The 17,970-nt window shown below is 60.2% G+C and overlaps 2 protein-coding genes across 2 annotated transcripts; one reads left to right on the top strand and one right to left on the bottom strand.

Annotated features, from left to right (window-relative positions):
• Positions 1–75: 75 nt before the first annotated feature.
• Positions 76–3,783, bottom strand: GPANK1 (G-patch domain and ankyrin repeats 1). The gene is made up of 3 exons (XM_078848684.1): positions 3,574–3,783; positions 1,706–2,330; positions 76–1,446 (listed from the first exon to the last, which is right to left on the bottom strand). The coding sequence occupies exons 2-3, from the start codon at positions 2,278–2,280 to the stop codon at positions 987–989; spliced, it is 1,035 nt and encodes a 344-aa protein (XP_078704810.1). The 5' UTR covers positions 2,281–2,330; positions 3,574–3,783; the 3' UTR covers positions 76–986.
• Positions 3,784–5,623: 1,840 nt separating this feature from the next.
• Positions 5,624–13,444, top strand: CSNK2B (casein kinase 2 beta). Its single transcript, XM_078848686.1, has 7 exons — positions 5,624–5,733; positions 7,492–7,574; positions 8,555–8,657; positions 11,350–11,465; positions 11,782–11,857; positions 12,190–12,379; positions 13,118–13,444. Exons 2-7 carry the CDS (start codon positions 7,503–7,505, stop codon positions 13,206–13,208), a joined length of 648 nt encoding a protein of 215 aa, XP_078704812.1. The 5' UTR covers positions 5,624–5,733; positions 7,492–7,502; the 3' UTR covers positions 13,209–13,444.
• The last annotated feature ends 4,526 nt before the right edge of the window (positions 13,445–17,970 follow it).

The following is a 17,970-nucleotide window of genomic DNA, read 5'->3' as shown; positions in this document are numbered from 1 at the left end:
GTGTCTGATCTTAGATAAATTAGGAAATCCAGATTGCTTTGACAGGGGTAATTGTTAGAGCCATAAAACAACCAGTGAGGGACCATATTTATTCTCTCTCAAAGATTTCAGATCAAACCGAATCCTAACAAGTGAGGAGATTCGTTTTCCCCCAGATCAGTCAATGCAGCAAAATCTCCAGAGATCCAAAAGTCCTCCTGGTGTCTTTTCCCACCCAAATATCTCAGGGCTTTCTAAGCGGAAGGGAGACCAGAACACAGGCCACATTCCCATCATTGGATTGTCTCCTCTTGGGTTACAGGAAGGAGAGCTTCTGCATGTTGCTCTGGTCAGGAGATCTGGCATTCTAAGACCCTCAGGGATGCAGAGATGTGTCTCTTTGCTGATCACAACTGGCCCTTTAAGAAAAGTGATGTCATATCATCCTGCCAATCCAGGAATCCAACAGGCCAAATGCTTTAAAGGGCTGTAGGCTCACTGGTTAAAGGTACAGAGATGCCACTGAGATGCCCCCGGTTAATAGTCAATCTTGCGTTAGGGGTTTGCGTCCAACCAGTCAAGGAAGTCAATTGGCTGACAACTTTCAAGGACCGTGCATTTATTGGTTAATGGTGCACCACAGAGATGACATCACAGGTTAAAGGTCAACGCTCGTGTAGACATGAGGGATCTGATTGGCTAAACATTTTCAGGGGCTGTAAGTGTGTTGGTTAATGGTGCAGGTGTCAGAAGTACCACAAGTCGAAGTTCCTGGAAGGTACCCCATCTAGTTAATCCAACTGGTGACACCGTTTTAGAGTTATTGATTAGCCACTGGGGGGGTTAAAGGTCAGAGTTGATGTAGACACACCATCCCGGCAATCCAAATAGCTGAATGGTTATAGGGGCTACTGATCACAAACGGTTAAAGGTCAAAGTTCATGTAGGTGCACCATCCAAGCAACCCCAGTAGCTAAACGACTATAGAGACTCTTGATCCCAAGAGTTCAAAGGTCAAGGTTCATGTAGGTTCGGAGGTCACGCTCCCAGGCCTTTGCTTTGGCCTCTCTGCGACGGGCCTCTCTCTTCCCCACTGTAGCTGCCCGTTCCGTCCTAGGCTGCTGCTCCTTGGGCCGCGCCACGGCACTGGAGTCATTGGCGTTGAAGTGGGTGACCTTGGGCCGGAGGTCGCTATGGAAGCCCAAGCCCTTCTGGTCCCTCTTGAGGATGGTCTGGACGGGGAACTTACGGCCGGTGCCCTCAGGCCCCAGCCCGGCCTCGCAGTCCCAGCCCCCCTTGACCATGAGCTGGAAGCCGACGTTGCTCTCGGGGATGTGGTAGCGGGTTGGAGGGAGCGGGTCACGCCGGTTGAAGAGGTGGGCAGTGGAGCGTTCATGGAGCTCCATGCTATCCTTGCTGTAATGTGTCTGACACACGGCGCAGTATTTCCTCTCCGCTGGAGTCCTCCTGATGGGGAGACAATGGGGTCAGGGGCTTCTAGGATGAGCATATTGGTTGGCTTAGGAAGGTGGGGAATGGGACATGGGGCTTTTCCCCTTTAGGGGCCGCTGGTTCCCATCCAGCCCCAAGTTGGGGGAACTGGCTGGTTCAGGCATGAGGGGAATGAGACATGGGGCCTTTCCTCTCTAGAGGGTGCTGGCTCCGATCCAGCCCCAGGGTGGGGTGGGGACTGGCTGGGTCCAGGGCAGGGGAACAGAAAACTCACCTGGCCATCCTCTCCTCTGGCTGCGCAGTTTCACGCTCCTGTAGGATCCTCACCACGTCCTGGTGCCCGGCTTCCTCGGCTAGGTCCACCGCGTCCCGCCCCTGCGACTCGCACACTCCCACCCACGCGGCTCCCCGGGTCAGCAGGTACCTCACGGCCTCCCCCTGGCCTGCGTAAGCAGCACACATCACTGCCGTCCAGTAGTAACCATCCCGGTAGTTCACATCGCACCCCTCCTTCTCCAGCAGCCGCTGCAGGGTCCCCATGTCGCCCTCCTGGGCCGATCTCAGCAGGAGGTTCCCCCTTCGAGGGTCCGTCTGACCTGGCCGGATGATGGATGGCTCAGGCACCCCCAGGGGCCTCAGTGGGGCCTTGCGTTTCCGTGGGAGGCTTGAGCTGTCGCCCGAGGCCAGGAGACTCTCATAAAAGCTCCGGGCTTCCTCACCCTCTACGTCCCCCTCCTTTTCCCGGTGGTTGGCAGGGGAACCGACCCGTTTCCGGAGCTGCCCATCCTTCCAGCAGTCCGATTCCTCCCGGGCACGGGTGAAGGTGATGAGCTGGGGGCCGTGGTTCATGGCTGGCGGTGGAGACAGGGGATGGAGGTGGGTCACTGGGTGGGATCAGCCTGTTTGGGGGCAGGAACAAAGTCAGCAAATGAAGGACACTGAGTGGTGATCCTCATAGGGGGCACTAGTGTCCCTGGGGGAACAGAGGACAGGGCCATGGGGTGGGGCAGGTCTGGCTCTTGGGGGTGCAGGGCTTGAGGAGGGTGGGAGATGGGGCCAGGTCCCTGGGGGAAAGGTGGGGGAAGGCAGGTGTCTCTGGGGGCCAGGGCTACATCCCTACAGGGGTGGGGCAGGGGCCCTGGGGGGCAGGGCAAGTTCCATGGGATGGGGACAGGGCTAGCTCCCTGGGTGGCGGGGCCGGGACCCTGGGGGGCAGGGGGAGGGGTGGGACTAGGTCCCTGGGTGGTGGGGCCAGGGCCATGGGGGGGCAGGGGAAGGGAGGGGGCGGGGCTAGGTCTCTGGGGGCAGGGAAAAGGAGGGGGCAGGGCTAGGTCCCTGGGTGGTGGGGCCAGGGTCATGGGGGGGCAGGGGAAGGAAGGGGGCGGGGCTAGGTCTCTGGGGGGCGGGACTGGGGCCATGGGGGGGCAGGGGAAGGAAGGGGGCGGGGCTGGGGCCATGGGGGGGCAGGGGAAGGAAGGGGGCGGGGCTAGGTCTCTGGGGGGGCAGGGCTGGGGACATGGGGGCGGGGAAGGAAGGGGGCGGGGCTAGGTCTCTGGGGGCGGGGCTGGGGACATGGGGGCGGGGAAGGGAGGGGGCGGGGCTAGGTCTCGGGGGGGGCAGGGCTGGGGACATGGGGTCGGGAAGGAAGGGGGCGGGGCTAGGTCTCTGGGGGGCGGGACTGGGGCCATGGGGGGGCAGGGGAAGGAAGGGGGCGGGGCTAGGTCTCTAGGGGGCGGGGCTGGGGCCATGGGGGGCAGGGGAAGGAAGGGGGCGGGGCTAGGTCTCTGGGGGGGCAGGGCTGGGGACATGGGGGCGGGGAAGGAAGGGGGCGGGGCTAGGTCTCTGGGGGCGGGGCTGGGGACATGGGGGCGGGGAAGGAAGGGGGCGGGGCTAGGTCTCGGGGGGGGCAGGGCTGGGGACATGGGGTCGGGAAGGAAGGGGGCGGGGCTAGGTCTCGGGGGGCGGGGCCAGGGCCGTGGGGGAGGGGTTAAGTGTCTGGGGGGCGGGGGGAACGGCTGGGACCCAGAGGGGCGGGGCTAGGTCCCTGGGGCGGTGGGGGGCGGGGCTGGAAGCTGGCCCCGGCCTTGACCAAACTCCCGCTCCCCTTGGCCTTCACCCAGAAGCCTCCGGGGCCCGACTCACCATAGAGACGCCGGAGGCCGGAGCAGCCCGCCGCCGTCCCCAGACGAAGGGCCGACGCATGCGCATTAGAAGGCGCTGGGGAGCTGGAGGCGCACGCGCGTTAGACCCCGTCGCGGCGGTGGCGCGTGAGGGCGGACGCCGGTCGGAGAGGAGTACGCAACCGCAGGGTTCTGCTCCAGACATGCGCATTGGGGTCCGGGAAGCCTCGCGGGATTTGGATGCGCATGCTCAATAGGGAAGGAGGCTCGGATGTTCTCCTGTGGGCTGGTTACTCTGGGCAACGAATAGCGATCACCGCGCAAGCGTATTAAGCGCCCCCGAGGTGGCGACTGCACATGCGCATAGTGTGCCGGGGAGAGAGCAGCTTTTACGCATGCGCACTGGGGAATAATCCCTGTGAGAGGGAGGGGTAGACGCATGCGCACTGGAACGCAATGAAACCAAACGAGTGGGCGCACGTGCCGCCGACTGTGGAGGGAACCGAAACTGAAATCAGGCGCATGCGCACCCCGGTGGGCTACCTAGGGGTTAGCACAGCGCATGCGCATGTATCCCGCCCCCAACTACCCCTCTCACGCCCCCTAACGGCCGCTGCCGCGCAGCGCGAGGCGCCTGTCCCCGCCGCCTTCTCCTGTCGTTGCGGCCGTTTAACTAATTTGCATATTTCCCAGCCTGCCGTTCCTCCTCAAACGCCGCCAAATAGCGCCTTTTTTTAACCCCATTTCAGTGAGAAAATTAACAAAAAATATGAACTAAAAATATTAGCTGCCAGTAACTATGCGACTTTGCCCAAACCTCGCTTCAGGAACTGACCCTATTTTATCTCACCCTACCCGGGCTGTGGAGTCGAACTATGCCTAGGGATCGAGGTCTAATTAACATATTCATAATGGCTCCGTAGGGGACCAGGCAGTTTACTGAGAGGGGATGCTTGGTGCTGATTCACAGCCTGGCGAGGGATGAGCAAAACGGGCGCCATGGAGTACAGCAGAGCCAGCAACCGGCGGAGCAGCGCCAGCCTCAGAGACGGTAAAAGAAGGCGGAGGGGCTCAGGAGGCCACGCCCCTTCGGGGAGCCACACCCACTGAGTGGGCTAGGCCACGCCCATTCATTGAGCAGGCCACGCCCCTTTGGGCAGGCCCCACCCATCGCAGTAGAGGCCACACCCTCATCGAGCTTAGACCACGCCCCCTGATGGGCAGGCCTTTCAGAGAGGCCACGCCCCTCTTGGATGAGGCCACGCCTCCTTATGTGCAGGCCTTTCAGAGAGGCCACGCCCCTCTTGGATGAGGCCACGCCTATTTCTGATGGCTCCCAGTCCCACCCTGCTCTGACCTGCCAGACCCCACCCCCTTCCCAGGGCCAGGACAGAACCCAGGAGTCCGGGCCCCCTGCCCCCCAACATGCGTCTGTCTTGTCGTTCTCTGGTCTCCTGTTCCTATGAGCCTCCGTGGGGCCCCTCCCATGATGCTCCGCGCCCCTGCCCCAGGGTCCCTCCCTTCCCTGCCCCCTCCCTCTGAGCTTTGTAGTTTCACAGTGTCCCTCTCCCCATTCACTCCAGCCAGGCCCAGGCAGCTACAGGACTACAATTCCCATGGTGCCTTGCGGTTACACCCCCTGCTTGTGCCCCCCCCCTCCCCGGACACTTTCTATCACCCTGGTTGTAGTTTGATGGAGTCCAAAGCCCCAGTCATCCCCCTGGAGCTCAAGGAATGCAGGCACTACAAGTCCCATGATGCCATGCGGCACACCCCCCGCGTCGCTCAGGCCCCCTTCCTGCCTTGGTGAATAGTCAAAAGACACGGAGGACTCCCCCTTTGCCCCCACGCCCGGGAATGTAGTTCCGAGGGGCCCCGCTGCCCAGTCATCCCAAGGAACCTGGGGTCGCTGGAGAACTACATCTCCCGCCATGCCCTGCGGCCTCCCATCATTCCCCGCCCCTCGCCCCCGTGCGTCTCCCCGATTTGCATTGTGGGAGCGGCAGTTCCCGAGCGGCCGCGCTCCCGTCTGCTCCTATGGGGCGCCTCCGACTGTAAAACTACATCCCCCGTGATGCCCCGCGCGCCTCCGCGTCTGCGCGCTGCGGGGGACAAGCGGGGCGGCCGGGGCCTGAGCGCGTTGGGCACCTCTTGCAGCTGAACGCGAGCTGAGATCCCGGCGGTGAGTGGGACGCCCCCCCCCCCCCCCGTGCAAAGCGGGCAGGGGCCGGGGGAGCTGCCCCCTAGTGCCTGGGGGGGGGGAGAGAGAGGAGGGAGCTGATCCCCCCCGTGCAAAGGGGGCAGGGGGCGGGGGAGGTGGGAGCTGATCCCCCCCGAGCAAAGGGGGCAGGGGAGCTGCCGTAGTGCAAAGCGGGCAGGGGCCGGGGGAGCTGCCCCCTAGTGCCTGGGGGGGGAGAGAGAGGAGGGAGCTGATCCCCCCCGTGCAAAGGGGGCGAGAGAGGAGGGAGCTGCCGTAGCGCAAAGGGGGCAGGGGGCGGGGGAGCTGCCCTAGTGCAAAGGGGGCGGGGTGGGGGGAGCTGCCCCCTAGTGCCTGGGGGGGGGGAGAGAGAGGAGGGAGCTGATCCCCCCCGTGCAAAGGGGGCAGGGGGCGGGGGAGGTGGGAGCTGATCCCCCCGAGCAAAGGGGGCAGGGGGCGGGGGAGCTGCCGTAGTGCAAAGGGGGCGGGAGAGGAGGGAGCTGATCCCCCCGTGCAAAGGGGGCAGGGGAGCTGCCATAGTGCAAAGGGGGCAGGGAGGGGGGAGCTGTTCCCTAGTGCCGGGGCGGGGGAGAGGATGGAGTTGATCCTCCTGTGTAAAAGGGGGCAGGGGGCACCGACCCACAGTGCAAAGGTGTGGGAGGCAGGAGTTGACCCTCCAGTGCGAAGGGGGCAGGGAGCGGGGGAGCTGCCCTAGTGCAAAGGGGGCGGGGGAGCTGCCCTAGTGCAAAGGGGGCAGGGGAGCTGCCCTAGTGCAAAGGGGGCAGGGAGGGGGGAGCTGCCCTAGTGCAAAGGGGGCAGGGAGCGGGGGAGCTGTTCCCTAGTGCCGGGGCGGGGGAGAGGACGGAGTTGATCCTCCTGTGTAAAAGGGGGCAGGGGGCACCGACCCACAGTGCAAAGGTGGGGGAGGCGGGAGTTGACCCTCCAGTGCGAAGGGGGCAGGGGGATTTGCACCCCAGTGCAATGCAAGGCAGGATTTACCCCTCACCTCTGCCTGTGCACCTGGGGGGGGCTAATGGGGGGAAGGGCCATTCACCTCCCCCCCCCTCTGGAGGGGCAGGGTGATTTACCCTCCAGTGCTCCATGGGGGAACCACAGGCGGGTGATCTCCCCACCCCCCATCGCACTGCGGAAGGTGGGGAGGGTCGTTGAGGGGGCAGGAGTTCCCTCTACTGCACAGCCCGGGGGGGACCCCTTGTCCAGGGGTGGATGGTTCAGGGAGCACCCCTCCCCCCTGTGGCTGGGAATGGGGAGTCCCCAGCCTGAGGGTGAAAGAGGCAGGGGTGCCTCGTCGTTCCTGAGCCAGTGGTAATACCCTGTGTTGGTTCAGGGGGGTCAGCCCCCCCCAAAGCCAGCTCATCTCAGTGCCGGGCAAGGGGTCCCTGTATAACTGACCCCCTTCCCTTCCCCAGAGCCAGCCGCATCTCTACAACAGGTGAGGGGTCCCTGTATAACGGGCCCACCCCAGAAGCAGCAGTGTCTCGGCGCCAGGGAAGGGATCCCCATATAACTGCAGCTCAGTGCTGGGTGTGGGGTCCCTTATAACTAGCCCCCTGCCCAGAGCGGGGCGCATCTCAGCACTGGCTGGGAGACCTTGTACTGTCTGTGCTGGGAGCTTGCGTGAGTGTCGGCTTGTGGGGCTGTAGGCTGAGCCCCCCCACACGCTCATCACACAAGTGAGCAGGGCTTTGGTGTGGGCTGGGCTGATGCCGCGTCTCTCTGCAGAGGACGGGAAGATGAGCAGCTCTGAGGAAGTGTCCTGGATTTCCTGGTTCTGTGGCCTGCGTGGAAATGAATTCTTCTGTGAGGTGAGCGGCGGGTCTGGGAGCCAGGACTCCTGGGTTCTGTCCCCGGGTCTGGGAGGGGAGGGGGCTGGGAGCCGGGACTCCTGGGTTCTGTCCCCGGGTCTGGGAGGGGAGGGGGCTGGGAGCCAGGACTCCTGGGTTCTGTCCCCGGGTCTGGGAGGGGAGGGGGCTGGGAGCCAGGACTCCTGGGTTCTGTCCCCGGGTCTGGGAGGGGAGGGGGCTGGGAGCCAGGACTCCTGGGTTCTGTCCCCGGGTCTGGGAGGGGAGGGGGCTGGGAGCCGGGACTCCTGGGTTCTGTCCCCGGGTCTGGGAGGGGAGGGGGCTGGGAGCCGGGACTCCTGGGTTCTGTCCCCGGGTCTGGGAGGGGAGGGGGCTGGGAGCCGGGACTCCTGGGTTCTGTCCCCGGGTCTGGGAGGGGAGGGGGCTGGGAGCCGGGACTCCTGGGTTCTGTCCCCGGGTCTGGGAGGGGAGGGGGCTGGGAGCCGGGACTCCTGGGTTCTGTCCCCGGGTCTGGGAGGGGAGGGGGCTGGGAGCCGGGACTCCTGGGTTCTGTCCCCGGGTCTGGGAGGGGAGGGGGCTGGGAGCCGGGACTCCTGGGTTCTGTCCCCGGGTCTGGGAGGGGAGGGGGCTGGGAGCCGGGACTCCTGGGTTCTGTCCCCGGGTCTGGGAGGGGAGGGGGCTGGGAGCCGGGACTCCTGGGTTCTGTCCCCGGGGCTGGGAGGGGAGGGGGCTGGGAGCCGGGACTCCTGGGTTCTGTCCCCGGGTCTGGGAGGGGAGGGGGCTGGGAGCCGGGACTCCTGGGTTCTGTCCCCGGGTGTGGGAGGGGAGGGGGCTGGGAGCTGGGACTCCTGGGTTCTGTCCCCGGGTCTGGGAGGGGAGGGGGCTGGGCGCCAGGACTTTCCTGGCTGTGGGAGGGGAGTCTAGTGGCCTGGGGGAGCGGTGCACCCGGACTCCTGGGTTCTCAGCCTGTCTCTCTCCCCCAGGTGGACGAGGATTACATCCAGGACAAGTTTAACCTGACGGGGCTGAATGAGCAGGTCCCCCATTATCGCCAGGCGCTCGACATGATCCTCGACTTGGAGCCAGGTGCCGGGGGGTCCCAGGGCTGGCATGGAGAGGGGTCCCCGTCTGAGCCCCCGGCCCCAATCAGCTCCCCCCCCCCGCTTTGCGCGTGGCCTTTGTCTCCTTCCTTGCGGGCAGGCCCTGCCACTGCCCTCGCCCCACCGAATGAGCCAGCCCCGAGCCTGGCACGCTTGGCACCTGCCCTTCGCACGACTGACAGGCCAGGCTGCGTGTGGCACGGTTGTGTGTGTGGCAGGGTGTGTGTGTGTGTCTTGTACAAGCCTGGAGGACAGGTGTGTGTTCATTACATGGTCTTGTGTGTCTTGCACCAGCGTGGAGGACAGGTGTGTGTGTGTTCATTACATGGTTGTGTGTGTCTTGCACCAGCCTGGAGGACAGGTGTGTGTCCCCTCATTGCATGATTTTGTGTGTTGCCCAGCATGCGTGTGTGTCGCACAAGCCTGGAGGACAGGGTTGTGTGTTGATCGCAGAGTTGTGTGTCTTGCAGACGCGCGGAGGTGGGTGCGTGTGTTGCACAGCGAGTGTGTCTCTTTCCCAAGTGTGGAGGAGGGGTGTGTGCGGGTCCATCGCATGGTTCTTTGTGGACAACAGATGCATGCGGCACCCCTGGCTCTGAGCTCCTTGTCCCCTCTTGCACAACTGTGAGGGCCTGAATTGTACGTGCCTGCCCTTTGCACGACACGAGGGTCTGACGTGTGTAGCTGCCCCTTCGCTCGTGCGCAAGGAGCCCCAGCTTGTGCGTATCACACTGGGGGGTGGGGGGCAGTGGCCGCACTCTCACCCGTCCAGTTGTGCGAAAGCGGCGTGGGGGTCTCGGCCATGCCACGGGCTGAGCTCGGGGGTGTCCGTTGCCCCCATCACTGGGACTGGGGGCCAACCCTCTCCCGCCTCCTCCTTCCATTTTAATATGGCCAAATATAAGCCCGTACGACCAGGAATAAAGACCGCCGGCCAACGGGGATCCCGGGGGAGAATCAGCTGAACGGGAACTCCCTGTGCAACGCGGGTGGATGCGAGGCTGGGATGGAGATTAAGAGATTTCAAGGCCAGGGGAGTCGTTGATTCAGCAACTCCTGGGTTCAAAGGGACCACGGTGCTCAGCTCACCTGCCCTCCCGGATCACGCAGGCCGGAGCCCAATGATTCCTAGCGCGGATCTGTTAGAAAAACATCCCGTCTTGACTGCCGAATGGCTGGTGATGGAGAATCCCCCATGACCCTCGAATTTGTGCCAATGGTTCATTGCGCTCCCTGGTACACATTTATGCCAGATATAAACGGGGGAATCGCGAGGTTCTTTTCCCTCTGGTGCGACCGCTGCTCAGATCCTGCGTCCGGTTCTGGTGGCCGCGATTCCGGAAGGAGGGTGGTCGATTGGTGAGGGGCCGGAGAAGAGCCACGGGAACGAATAAAGGATTGGAAAACGGAGATTCCAGGCGCTCGCTCGGTTGAGCTTTAGAGCCCTGTGCGGGAGTACTCTTTTAATCCGACTCCCGCCTGCTTCCGCATTGGTTCTTGCGTTTTTATCCTGCTTCCACCTGCAAAAACCTTAGATCCCGCAAATCCTGCGAGCGAGACAGTTTTCCCTCACGCTACCAAAACCAAAAGACCCCATGGTCTTTTTTATATATATAAATACACACACACACACAGAATTCAGACACAATTTTGACCTCTAAAAGAATAAAACAAATCATGCTTAAGCCATGTTAAAAAAAACCCAAAAAACTCCTGTTATAACAGACCTCAAATCTTTCTATCAGTCCCTACAATTTAAATGTTAAAACCTTTATTTAAAAACACACAACACTTGCTTTACGCTGCTGAAATTTGATGTATGACAAACTCTTGCGGTGTGTAGCTCGCCCAGCACGTCAAACCAAATTATGCCACTCTTTTGCCGTAAGTGCAGTTTTTTTTAATGCTTATGAATAATAAGTTTTAAAAAAAGCTGGGAGTTTTTTAAACCACTTTAGCACCGGTTTTAGACCGTGGAAACATAGCGTTCAAGTTATTTATATGTCGGAATTATTGTGGCTTCTTGAAAAACATTTACCAGGAAACCTGCCCCCAGCGCTAGGGTTTTGGGTCGAAATAAATCTGAAAAAGAGTCTCAAGCTAAGTAGCTAAACGTGCGTTTTTGTTTTCCCGCAAATTCCCACGGTCTGGTATTTTTGCCCATCCAATCCTGCCCGCAACGAAGTCCGTTTGCCCCACTCCTGCTATTATGGCAGTGGATCCCAGCCCCGCTGCCGAGCTCTGCTTCACAGCAGGAAGGCGAAGGGGTGATTTGATCCTGGTTGGATGTGCCCCTGCGGAGGAGAGATTTAGCAGTGGGCTCTCCGATCTAGCAGACGGGAACCCCATGGGCGGAGGTGGACAGATGCTAGATGAATTCAGAGGGGAAGTAACACGCATTGTTAGCACTGAGGAGGGTGATTTGCGAAGGGTCGGGGTGGATGTACGGTCGCTGGCGATGTTTAAATCCAGAAGGGCTGGTTTTTCTCTCCGATCGGCCGTAGGAATTCATTCCGGGCAGTCGTTATGGTCTGTGATAGGAGCTCAGACTGTACAGTCGCTGTGGCCCTGGCGGTCCCTTCCGGCGGGGGTGACCCCGAGCACCCGGTGTTCCCCACCCTCTGTCTCTGTGGGGTCCACCGCCTCCCGTCTCTCTCATGCAGCCCATTTCCTTGCAGATGAGGAGCTGGAGGACAACCCCAACCAGAGCGACCTGATCGAACAGGCGGCGGAGATGCTGTACGGGCTGATCCACGCCCGGTACATCCTCACCAACCGCGGCATCGCTCAGATGGTGAGTGCCGGCCCCCTGCCCCCCTGAGCTAGCCAGTCCCTTGCCCTGGCGTCGGATGGGAGTCGGCACCCACTAGAGGGGATTGGCCCCGTGCCCCATTCCCCACCCCCAGAGCCAACCAGTCCCCAGCATGGGGCCAGATGTAAGCCAGTGCCCCACAGAGGAGACAGGCTCTGTGCCCCATTCTCCACCCCCCTGAGCCAGCCAGTCCCTGTCCTGGGGCCGGAGGGGAGCTGGCGCCCCCTAGAGGAGAGAAGTCTCATTCCCAGCCGGGTGTCTCATTCTCTCTCTCTCTCTCTCTCTCTCTCCTTCCCAGCTTGAGAAGTACCAGCAGGGGGACTTCGGCTACTGCCCTCGTGTGTATTGTGAAAACCAGCCCATGCTGCCCATTGGTAAGCGCAGAAGGGCAGTGGGGTCTAGTGGTTAGAGCAGGGGGGTGGGGGGCTGGGAGCAGGACTCCTGGGTTCTCTCCCTGGCTCTGGGAGGGGAGTGGAGACTGGTGGTTAGACTTGGGGGGCTGGAGCCAGGACTCCTGGGTTCTCTCCCTGGCTCTTGGAGGGGAGTGGGGACCGGTGGTTAGAGCCTGGGGGGGGGGGGAGGGATGCCGGGAGGCAGGACTCCTGGGTTCTCTCCCTGGCTCTGGGAGGGGAGTGGGGGCTAGTGGGGGAAGGAAGGTGGGATCCAGGACTCCTGGGTTCTCCCTGACCCCTCCCCCGCCCCCCAGGCCTGTCCGACATCCCCGGCGAGGCCATGGTGAAGCTCTACTGCCCCAAGTGTATGGACGTCTACACCCCCAAGTCCTCCCGCCACCACCACACGGACGGCGCCTACTTCGGGACCGGCTTCCCCCACATGCTCTTCATGGTGCACCCCGAGTACAGGCCCAAGCGGCCAGCCAATCAGTTCGTCCCCAGGTGAGCTGCCATTGGCTGGGGCAGAGTCCGGTCCCGGCGGGTTGGGGGATCCAGCTCCGGGTTTTCACCCTTTCCTGATGGGCTGGAGCCGAAGCCTGTGCTGGGGGGGGGCCAGACTCCAGTTCTTCCCGCCGCCCCCCCGCAGGCTGCGGCCAGAGTCCGTTCCAGTGGATTCTGGATCTGCCTCCAGCTCTTCCATCTCCTCTGGAGAGCTGTATCTGGCAGCCCATTCCAGTGGATCCAGACATCTAGGTCTTCCATCGATCCCCCTGGGGACCTGGCCCCTCCCTCCTGCCCCACATGGGGCAGTGTCCAGAGTCCATTCCAGCTGGGAACACGGATCTGGCTCCAGGTTTTCTCCTCCCTCCCCCATTGTGGCTTCAGCCAGACTCCATTCCAGGGGGATCCGGCTCCTGTACTTCCCCTTGCTGCTGATTGCAGCTGGGCTCCATTCCAGAGGGCATATGGAAATCTGGTTCCGTTTCTTCCTTCTCCCATGCACTAACTGGGGCTGCAGCCAGAGTCCATGCCAGTGGGCACGACTACTTCAGTTCCGGCTCTTCCTTCTCCTACAGATGTGTTCACTCTGGAACCTACTGATGTCACCACGAACACCAGCTTGGCAGAAATTCCTAGCATCAGTGGGGGCTGTGGTGGGCGGCTTGTAGGCATGGCCAGGGCTTGGGTAACCCCCACCGCTTCCTCCCAAATATTAACTTCTTTCTCTCCTTTTGGTAGGCTCTACGGCTTTAAGATCCACCCCATGGCTTATCAGCTGCAATTGCAGGCTGCCAGCAACTTCAAGAGCCCTGTTAAAACCATCCGCTGATCCTCTTCCTGGACGCCTGGGTCCCCATCTCCTAAGCCAGCCCCTTTCCCTCCACCATTTCCCCCTGGGACGGAGCCACTTTGGTTTGATTTTTTTTGGGTCCCCTTGGACTGGTCTGAGTCCCCCCCATCCCCGCTTTCCTCTGTCGATTCTGATTTTAGTTGTCTCCGGTGCGTTGTTTAAATTAATATTTCGTTCTCAGAAAAACACACATAAAACTCAGAAAAAGTTCAGAAGTATTTTCGACTCCTTTTTCAAAAATACATCGAGGAGGAGGATTTCGCTCTCAGCTCTGAAAGTGAGGTCCAGGGCGTTCGAGCCTGAACTCCTGGGTTCTATTCCAGCTCTGGGAGGGGAGTGGGGGCTTGTGGTTAGAGCAGGGGAGGCTGGGAGCCAGGGCTTCTGCCCCCAACCCCTCTCAGGACCTGGCTGAGCCTGGATCCTGTACCCAGCAGCTGTTTCCTGGCCCCAGCCTGCTCGCTCTGGCTGCCGGGGTCGCTGGATCTAGTGTTCTTCCCTGGGGCTCGGGGCCAGCTGTTCTCACCCTCCGGCCTGGCTCTCATGGGGGAGTCCGGGGGCTGCTGGCTCCAGCAACTATGTGAAAGCCCTGGGGTGTTGGGGGGGCCCCCCAGTACAGGCCTCAGCCCAGGCTTCAGCTGAACAGTGGGACAAGGGAAGAGAGAACAGAACCGGGAGGAAGGTCAGGGCTCATAAGGGCTCCAGAGGAGGACAGGGAGCAGAGACCCCTATGCTCTGCCCCGAGGCACGACAGTGCCAGGGACTGGAAATAGACCCCCACCCTCACAGATCTCCCCAACATCCCAAAGGGGGGGCATCTTGGCTGGCACCCAGGGGAGGCTGGTGGGGTGATCCTCTGGCTTTGCAGGGGGTCCTGGTTGGGTTGTGCCAGGTTGCAGATTGATGGAGAGGGGGGCCAGGCTCTCCCTCTTGCCACGAAAGGGGCTAAGGCCTTGGGGACGCACCTGTGCCCATGGCTCTGCAGAGGAGCCACCAGCTGCTAGCCCCATGGCACCAGCAGGGAGCCCAGGCTGGCCCAGCCGGGTCCCTTGCCCACCTTGGATGGCAGCAGGTCCCACTGCTCTGTGTCAGGGCAGGACACGAGGACGGGGTGAAGCTCACATGTGTAGAGCTGGTTCCTGGATGCAGTTTGGGGGCAGCTGCTGGGCCTAGGTCAGGAGAGGGGCAGGCAGTGCCCTCCCACAGGGCCCTGCCCTCCCCACTGCTGGGTGAGTGGTCTCTACACAGGGCCCTGTGCTAAGGGGCTGCTGGGGAGGCCTGGGGGCAGGTCTGACCCCCTGGCTGCCTAATGCCCTCTTTATGGGGAAGGGAGGGGACCCTGTTTCTATGGGGCTCCCTGCATTTCAGCTCCTGCCCTATCCCTCCCCCAGCAAACAGACCCCACCACCTCCATCCCAGGCTCCCCCTGGCCCCTCACTCCTGTACCCAGCCAAATAGCCCTCAAGGAAAGTGGGGGGCCTCTCTCTGTATTAACCCCTAGACCCCATTCTGACTAATGTAGCCTGGCTCCCCATCTCTCCCCCCTGCTCTAACCATTAACCCCACTTCCCTCCCAGAGCCAGGGAGAGAACCCAGGAGTCCTGGCTCCCAGCCCTACACCCACTGCCCTAATCCCCTGCTGAACAGCAGGTCCTGGGACACTTGTCCCTTATCACAGTAGTTTTGTTCCCTGGACAGTCTGAGCTGGAAGTAGGGGGGGCCATGTAAGGCTAGGGAATCATAGAATATCAGGGTTGGAAGGGACCCCAGAAGGTCATCTAGTCCAAACCCCTGCTCAAAGCAGGACCAATTCCCAGTTAAATCATCCCAGCCAGGGCTTTGTCAAGCCTGACCTTAAAAACCTCTAAGGAAGGAGATTCTACCACCTCCCTAGGTAACGCATTCCAGTGTTTCACCACCCTCTTAGTGAAAAAGTTTTTCCTAATATCCAATCTAAACCTCCCCCACTGCAACTTGAGACCATTACTCCTCGTTCTGTCATCTGCCACCATTGAGAACAGTCTAGAGCCATCCTCTTTGGAACCCCCTTTCAGGTAGTTGAAAGCAGCTATCAAATCCCCCCTCATTCTTCTCTTCTGCAGGCTAAACAATCCCAGCACCCTCAGCCTCTCCTCATAACTCATGTGCTCCAGCCCCCTAATCATTTTTGTTGCCCTCCGCTGGACTCTCTCCAATTTATCCACATCCTTCTCGTAGTGCGGGGCCCAAAACTGGACACAGTACTCCAGATGAGGCCTCACCAATGTCAAATAGAGGGGAACGATCACGTCCCTCGATCTGCTGGCAACGCCCCTACTTATACATCCCAAAATGCCATTGGCCTTCTTGGCAACAAGGGCACACTGCTGACTCATATCCAGCTTCTCGTCCACTGTCACCCCTAGGTGCTTTTCCGCAGAACTGCTGCCTAGCCCTTCGGTCCCTAGTCTGTAGCAGTGCATTGGGTTCTTCCGCCCTAAGTACAGGACCCTGCACTTATCCTTATTGAACCTCATCAGATTCCTTTTGGCCCAATCCTCCAATTTGTCTAGGTCCTTCTGCATCCTATCCCTCCCCTCCAGCGTATCTACCACTCCTCCTAGTTTAGTATCATCCGCAAATTTGCTGAGAGTGCAATCCACACCATCCTCCAGATCATTTATGAAGATATTGAATAAAACCGGCCCCAGGACCAACCCTTGGGGCACTCCACTTGATACCGGCTGCCAACTAGACATGGAGCCATTGATCACTACCCGTTGAGCCCAACAATCTAGCCAGCTTTCTAGAAGAGAAGAGAGGGAAGGTGGGTAAGTGGGGGAGGGAGGACCAGAGAGGGGGATGGGTCTAATTTGGAGGATCCCCCCCAGATCCACCATCTGCAGAAATGCAGGGATCCCTCCATGCTGCTGCACTGAGCCCCGTAAGCCCACCCAGCAGGGACTCGTGGGCCACTTATTAAGGGACATCCAGGAGCCATCTCAGAGAAGAAAAACGTGGCTCTCCAGGGGCAAAGTTTCAACTCACAGGGTAGCTCCCTCTTGGGATGGTGGAGATCTCTAATACTAGGAGTCACACCAGCAGAGCCACGGCCCATTCACACCAGCTGCGGACCCTGTCTGAGCCCAGCCATGGGGCTGTTGGGAAGACCCCCCCAATGGAAAGACAGACACCAAATCCACATCCAAACAACAGATGTTCAAGCTTTATTTGAGGGCGCCTGAATGACGCCCAGGTCACCTGGAAATGCTAAAAACCAAAAAGGAAGTTTACATGGGGTTAAGATCTGTTGCAGCAGAAGTAGATGCCCATTTGGGGTCCAATGTCCACCCCGGCAAGCAATTACAGCTACGAGACTCCATTCCAAAGGAAGTGAAGATAGCCGCGAGGACAGAGGTTGCTGGAGAGGGCTACAGTAATGAATATGCCGGTGTAAATCAGGATTAACCCTGTTTTGAGTGGAAACGAGGTCAGAATCCAGTCCTGAAAAGGCACCAGTTGCGGTTAGACAGGGCTGAATCCTGACCTAGAACCCCAGGATGAATCCAGAGCGAGTCCACCAACGTCAATGGAGGCAATCCTTAAGTCACGTCAACTTGAGTCACTCTGGTTGCCCCCTCACTGAGAGAGGGTTAAACTCACCCACCCCAGCAAAGCACAGAGCAGAATCCGGGTCATCGCCTGTATCCCCCCCAAGACCCATTAGAATTATACTCAATATATCTCACCCATGAATGTCTTCCACAATGGAGCAACAATGGTTTCTACTATCTGGGGGATGGGGAATCTGGCCCATTTTGCTTGTGAGCCTCTTCAACAATTAACCCGTTTTGTTCATTGTGCTGGGCTTGTTGAAGAGCTAACGCCCCCCGCCCCAGTAGCTAATACATCTTCTTCACCATCTCCAAGAGCGGTCCAGCCGGGATGTAGTTGACCATCTCCGCCACGGTCTTCACGATGTTCCTGCTGAAGACTCTTGCCACACAAGTGTCCCACCGGGGCATTTTGATATTGTACTGGACTTGCCCTTCCACATGGAAGATGGATATTTCATTCTCCTGCGTGCCAGACACGAAGACCAGCACCGTGGTCTCGCTTTGGATGGTCATCCTGGCGTTTTGCTGGACGCAAAGCGGCTCCTGGGAGAACTCGCTCAGCGCTAGATTGAAACAGGCCTTGAGCTCCTTGGTCAGCCGCCTCCGGGACTCCAGACGTGTCCGGACCTGGAGGAGCCGCTCGATGCTCAGGGGTTCTGGGAGGCTGGATTTAATCACACACCCACCCATGGGTCATCCCCAGACCTTCGCTGGGACTTGATCACCGGAGACTAATACAATCTACAAAGGAAAGAAACTGGGGCTAGTTCCCTGGAGACCTGGGTTCACACCCATCCCCCTGTCACAAGTGAGATGAGTTTTCATTTGGTCTCAGCCTAGTTTGGTTAGTAGACCTAGTTGAAATAAACTCAAAACTCAGTAGACCCCCTTGTGACATGAATGCTGCCGAGTTCATCATCATTTTTGGTCTCCACTTAGAGGAGTCTAGTGGGTTGTGGGGGGCGCAGCTGTGAGCCAGGACTCCTGGGTTCTATCTCTGGGCCTTCCACTGACTGTATAAATGTCCCATTTTACATATGGAGAAATGGGGGCACAGAGTGGGGAAGATACTTGACAAAGGTGGCTGGTGTTTTAAGATCTCCCAAGGGAATGCACCATTGCATGGTCTTTCAGTCACCACCCTTGAG

Source organism: Lepidochelys kempii, chromosome 14 (genome assembly GCF_965140285.1).
Source record: "Lepidochelys kempii isolate rLepKem1 chromosome 14, rLepKem1.hap1, whole genome shotgun sequence".
Classification (NCBI taxonomy): domain Eukaryota; kingdom Metazoa; phylum Chordata; order Testudines; family Cheloniidae; genus Lepidochelys; species Lepidochelys kempii.
Note: the sequence above shows the minus strand (reverse complement) of the source record. Positions and strands in the feature narration are given on the sequence as shown.

Excerpts from the sequence above, each read along its gene's own strand:
- GPANK1 (XM_078848684.1), bottom strand. The coding sequence starts at position 2,280 with ATGAACCACGGCCCCCAGCTCATCACCTTCACCCGTGCCCGGGAGGAA. Across the intron at positions 1,447-1,705 it reads CCAGAGGAGAGGATGGCCAG|GAGGACTCCAGCGGAGAGGA; the intron begins GTGAGTTTTCTG and ends TCTCCCCATCAG.
- CSNK2B (XM_078848686.1), top strand. The coding sequence starts at position 7,503 with ATGAGCAGCTCTGAGGAAGTGTCCTGGATTTCCTGGTTCTGTGGCCTG. Across the intron at positions 7,575-8,554 it reads GAAATGAATTCTTCTGTGAG|GTGGACGAGGATTACATCCA; the intron begins GTGAGCGGCGGG and ends TCTCTCCCCCAG. Across the intron at positions 12,380-13,117 it reads GCCAATCAGTTCGTCCCCAG|GCTCTACGGCTTTAAGATCC; the intron begins GTGAGCTGCCAT and ends TCCTTTTGGTAG.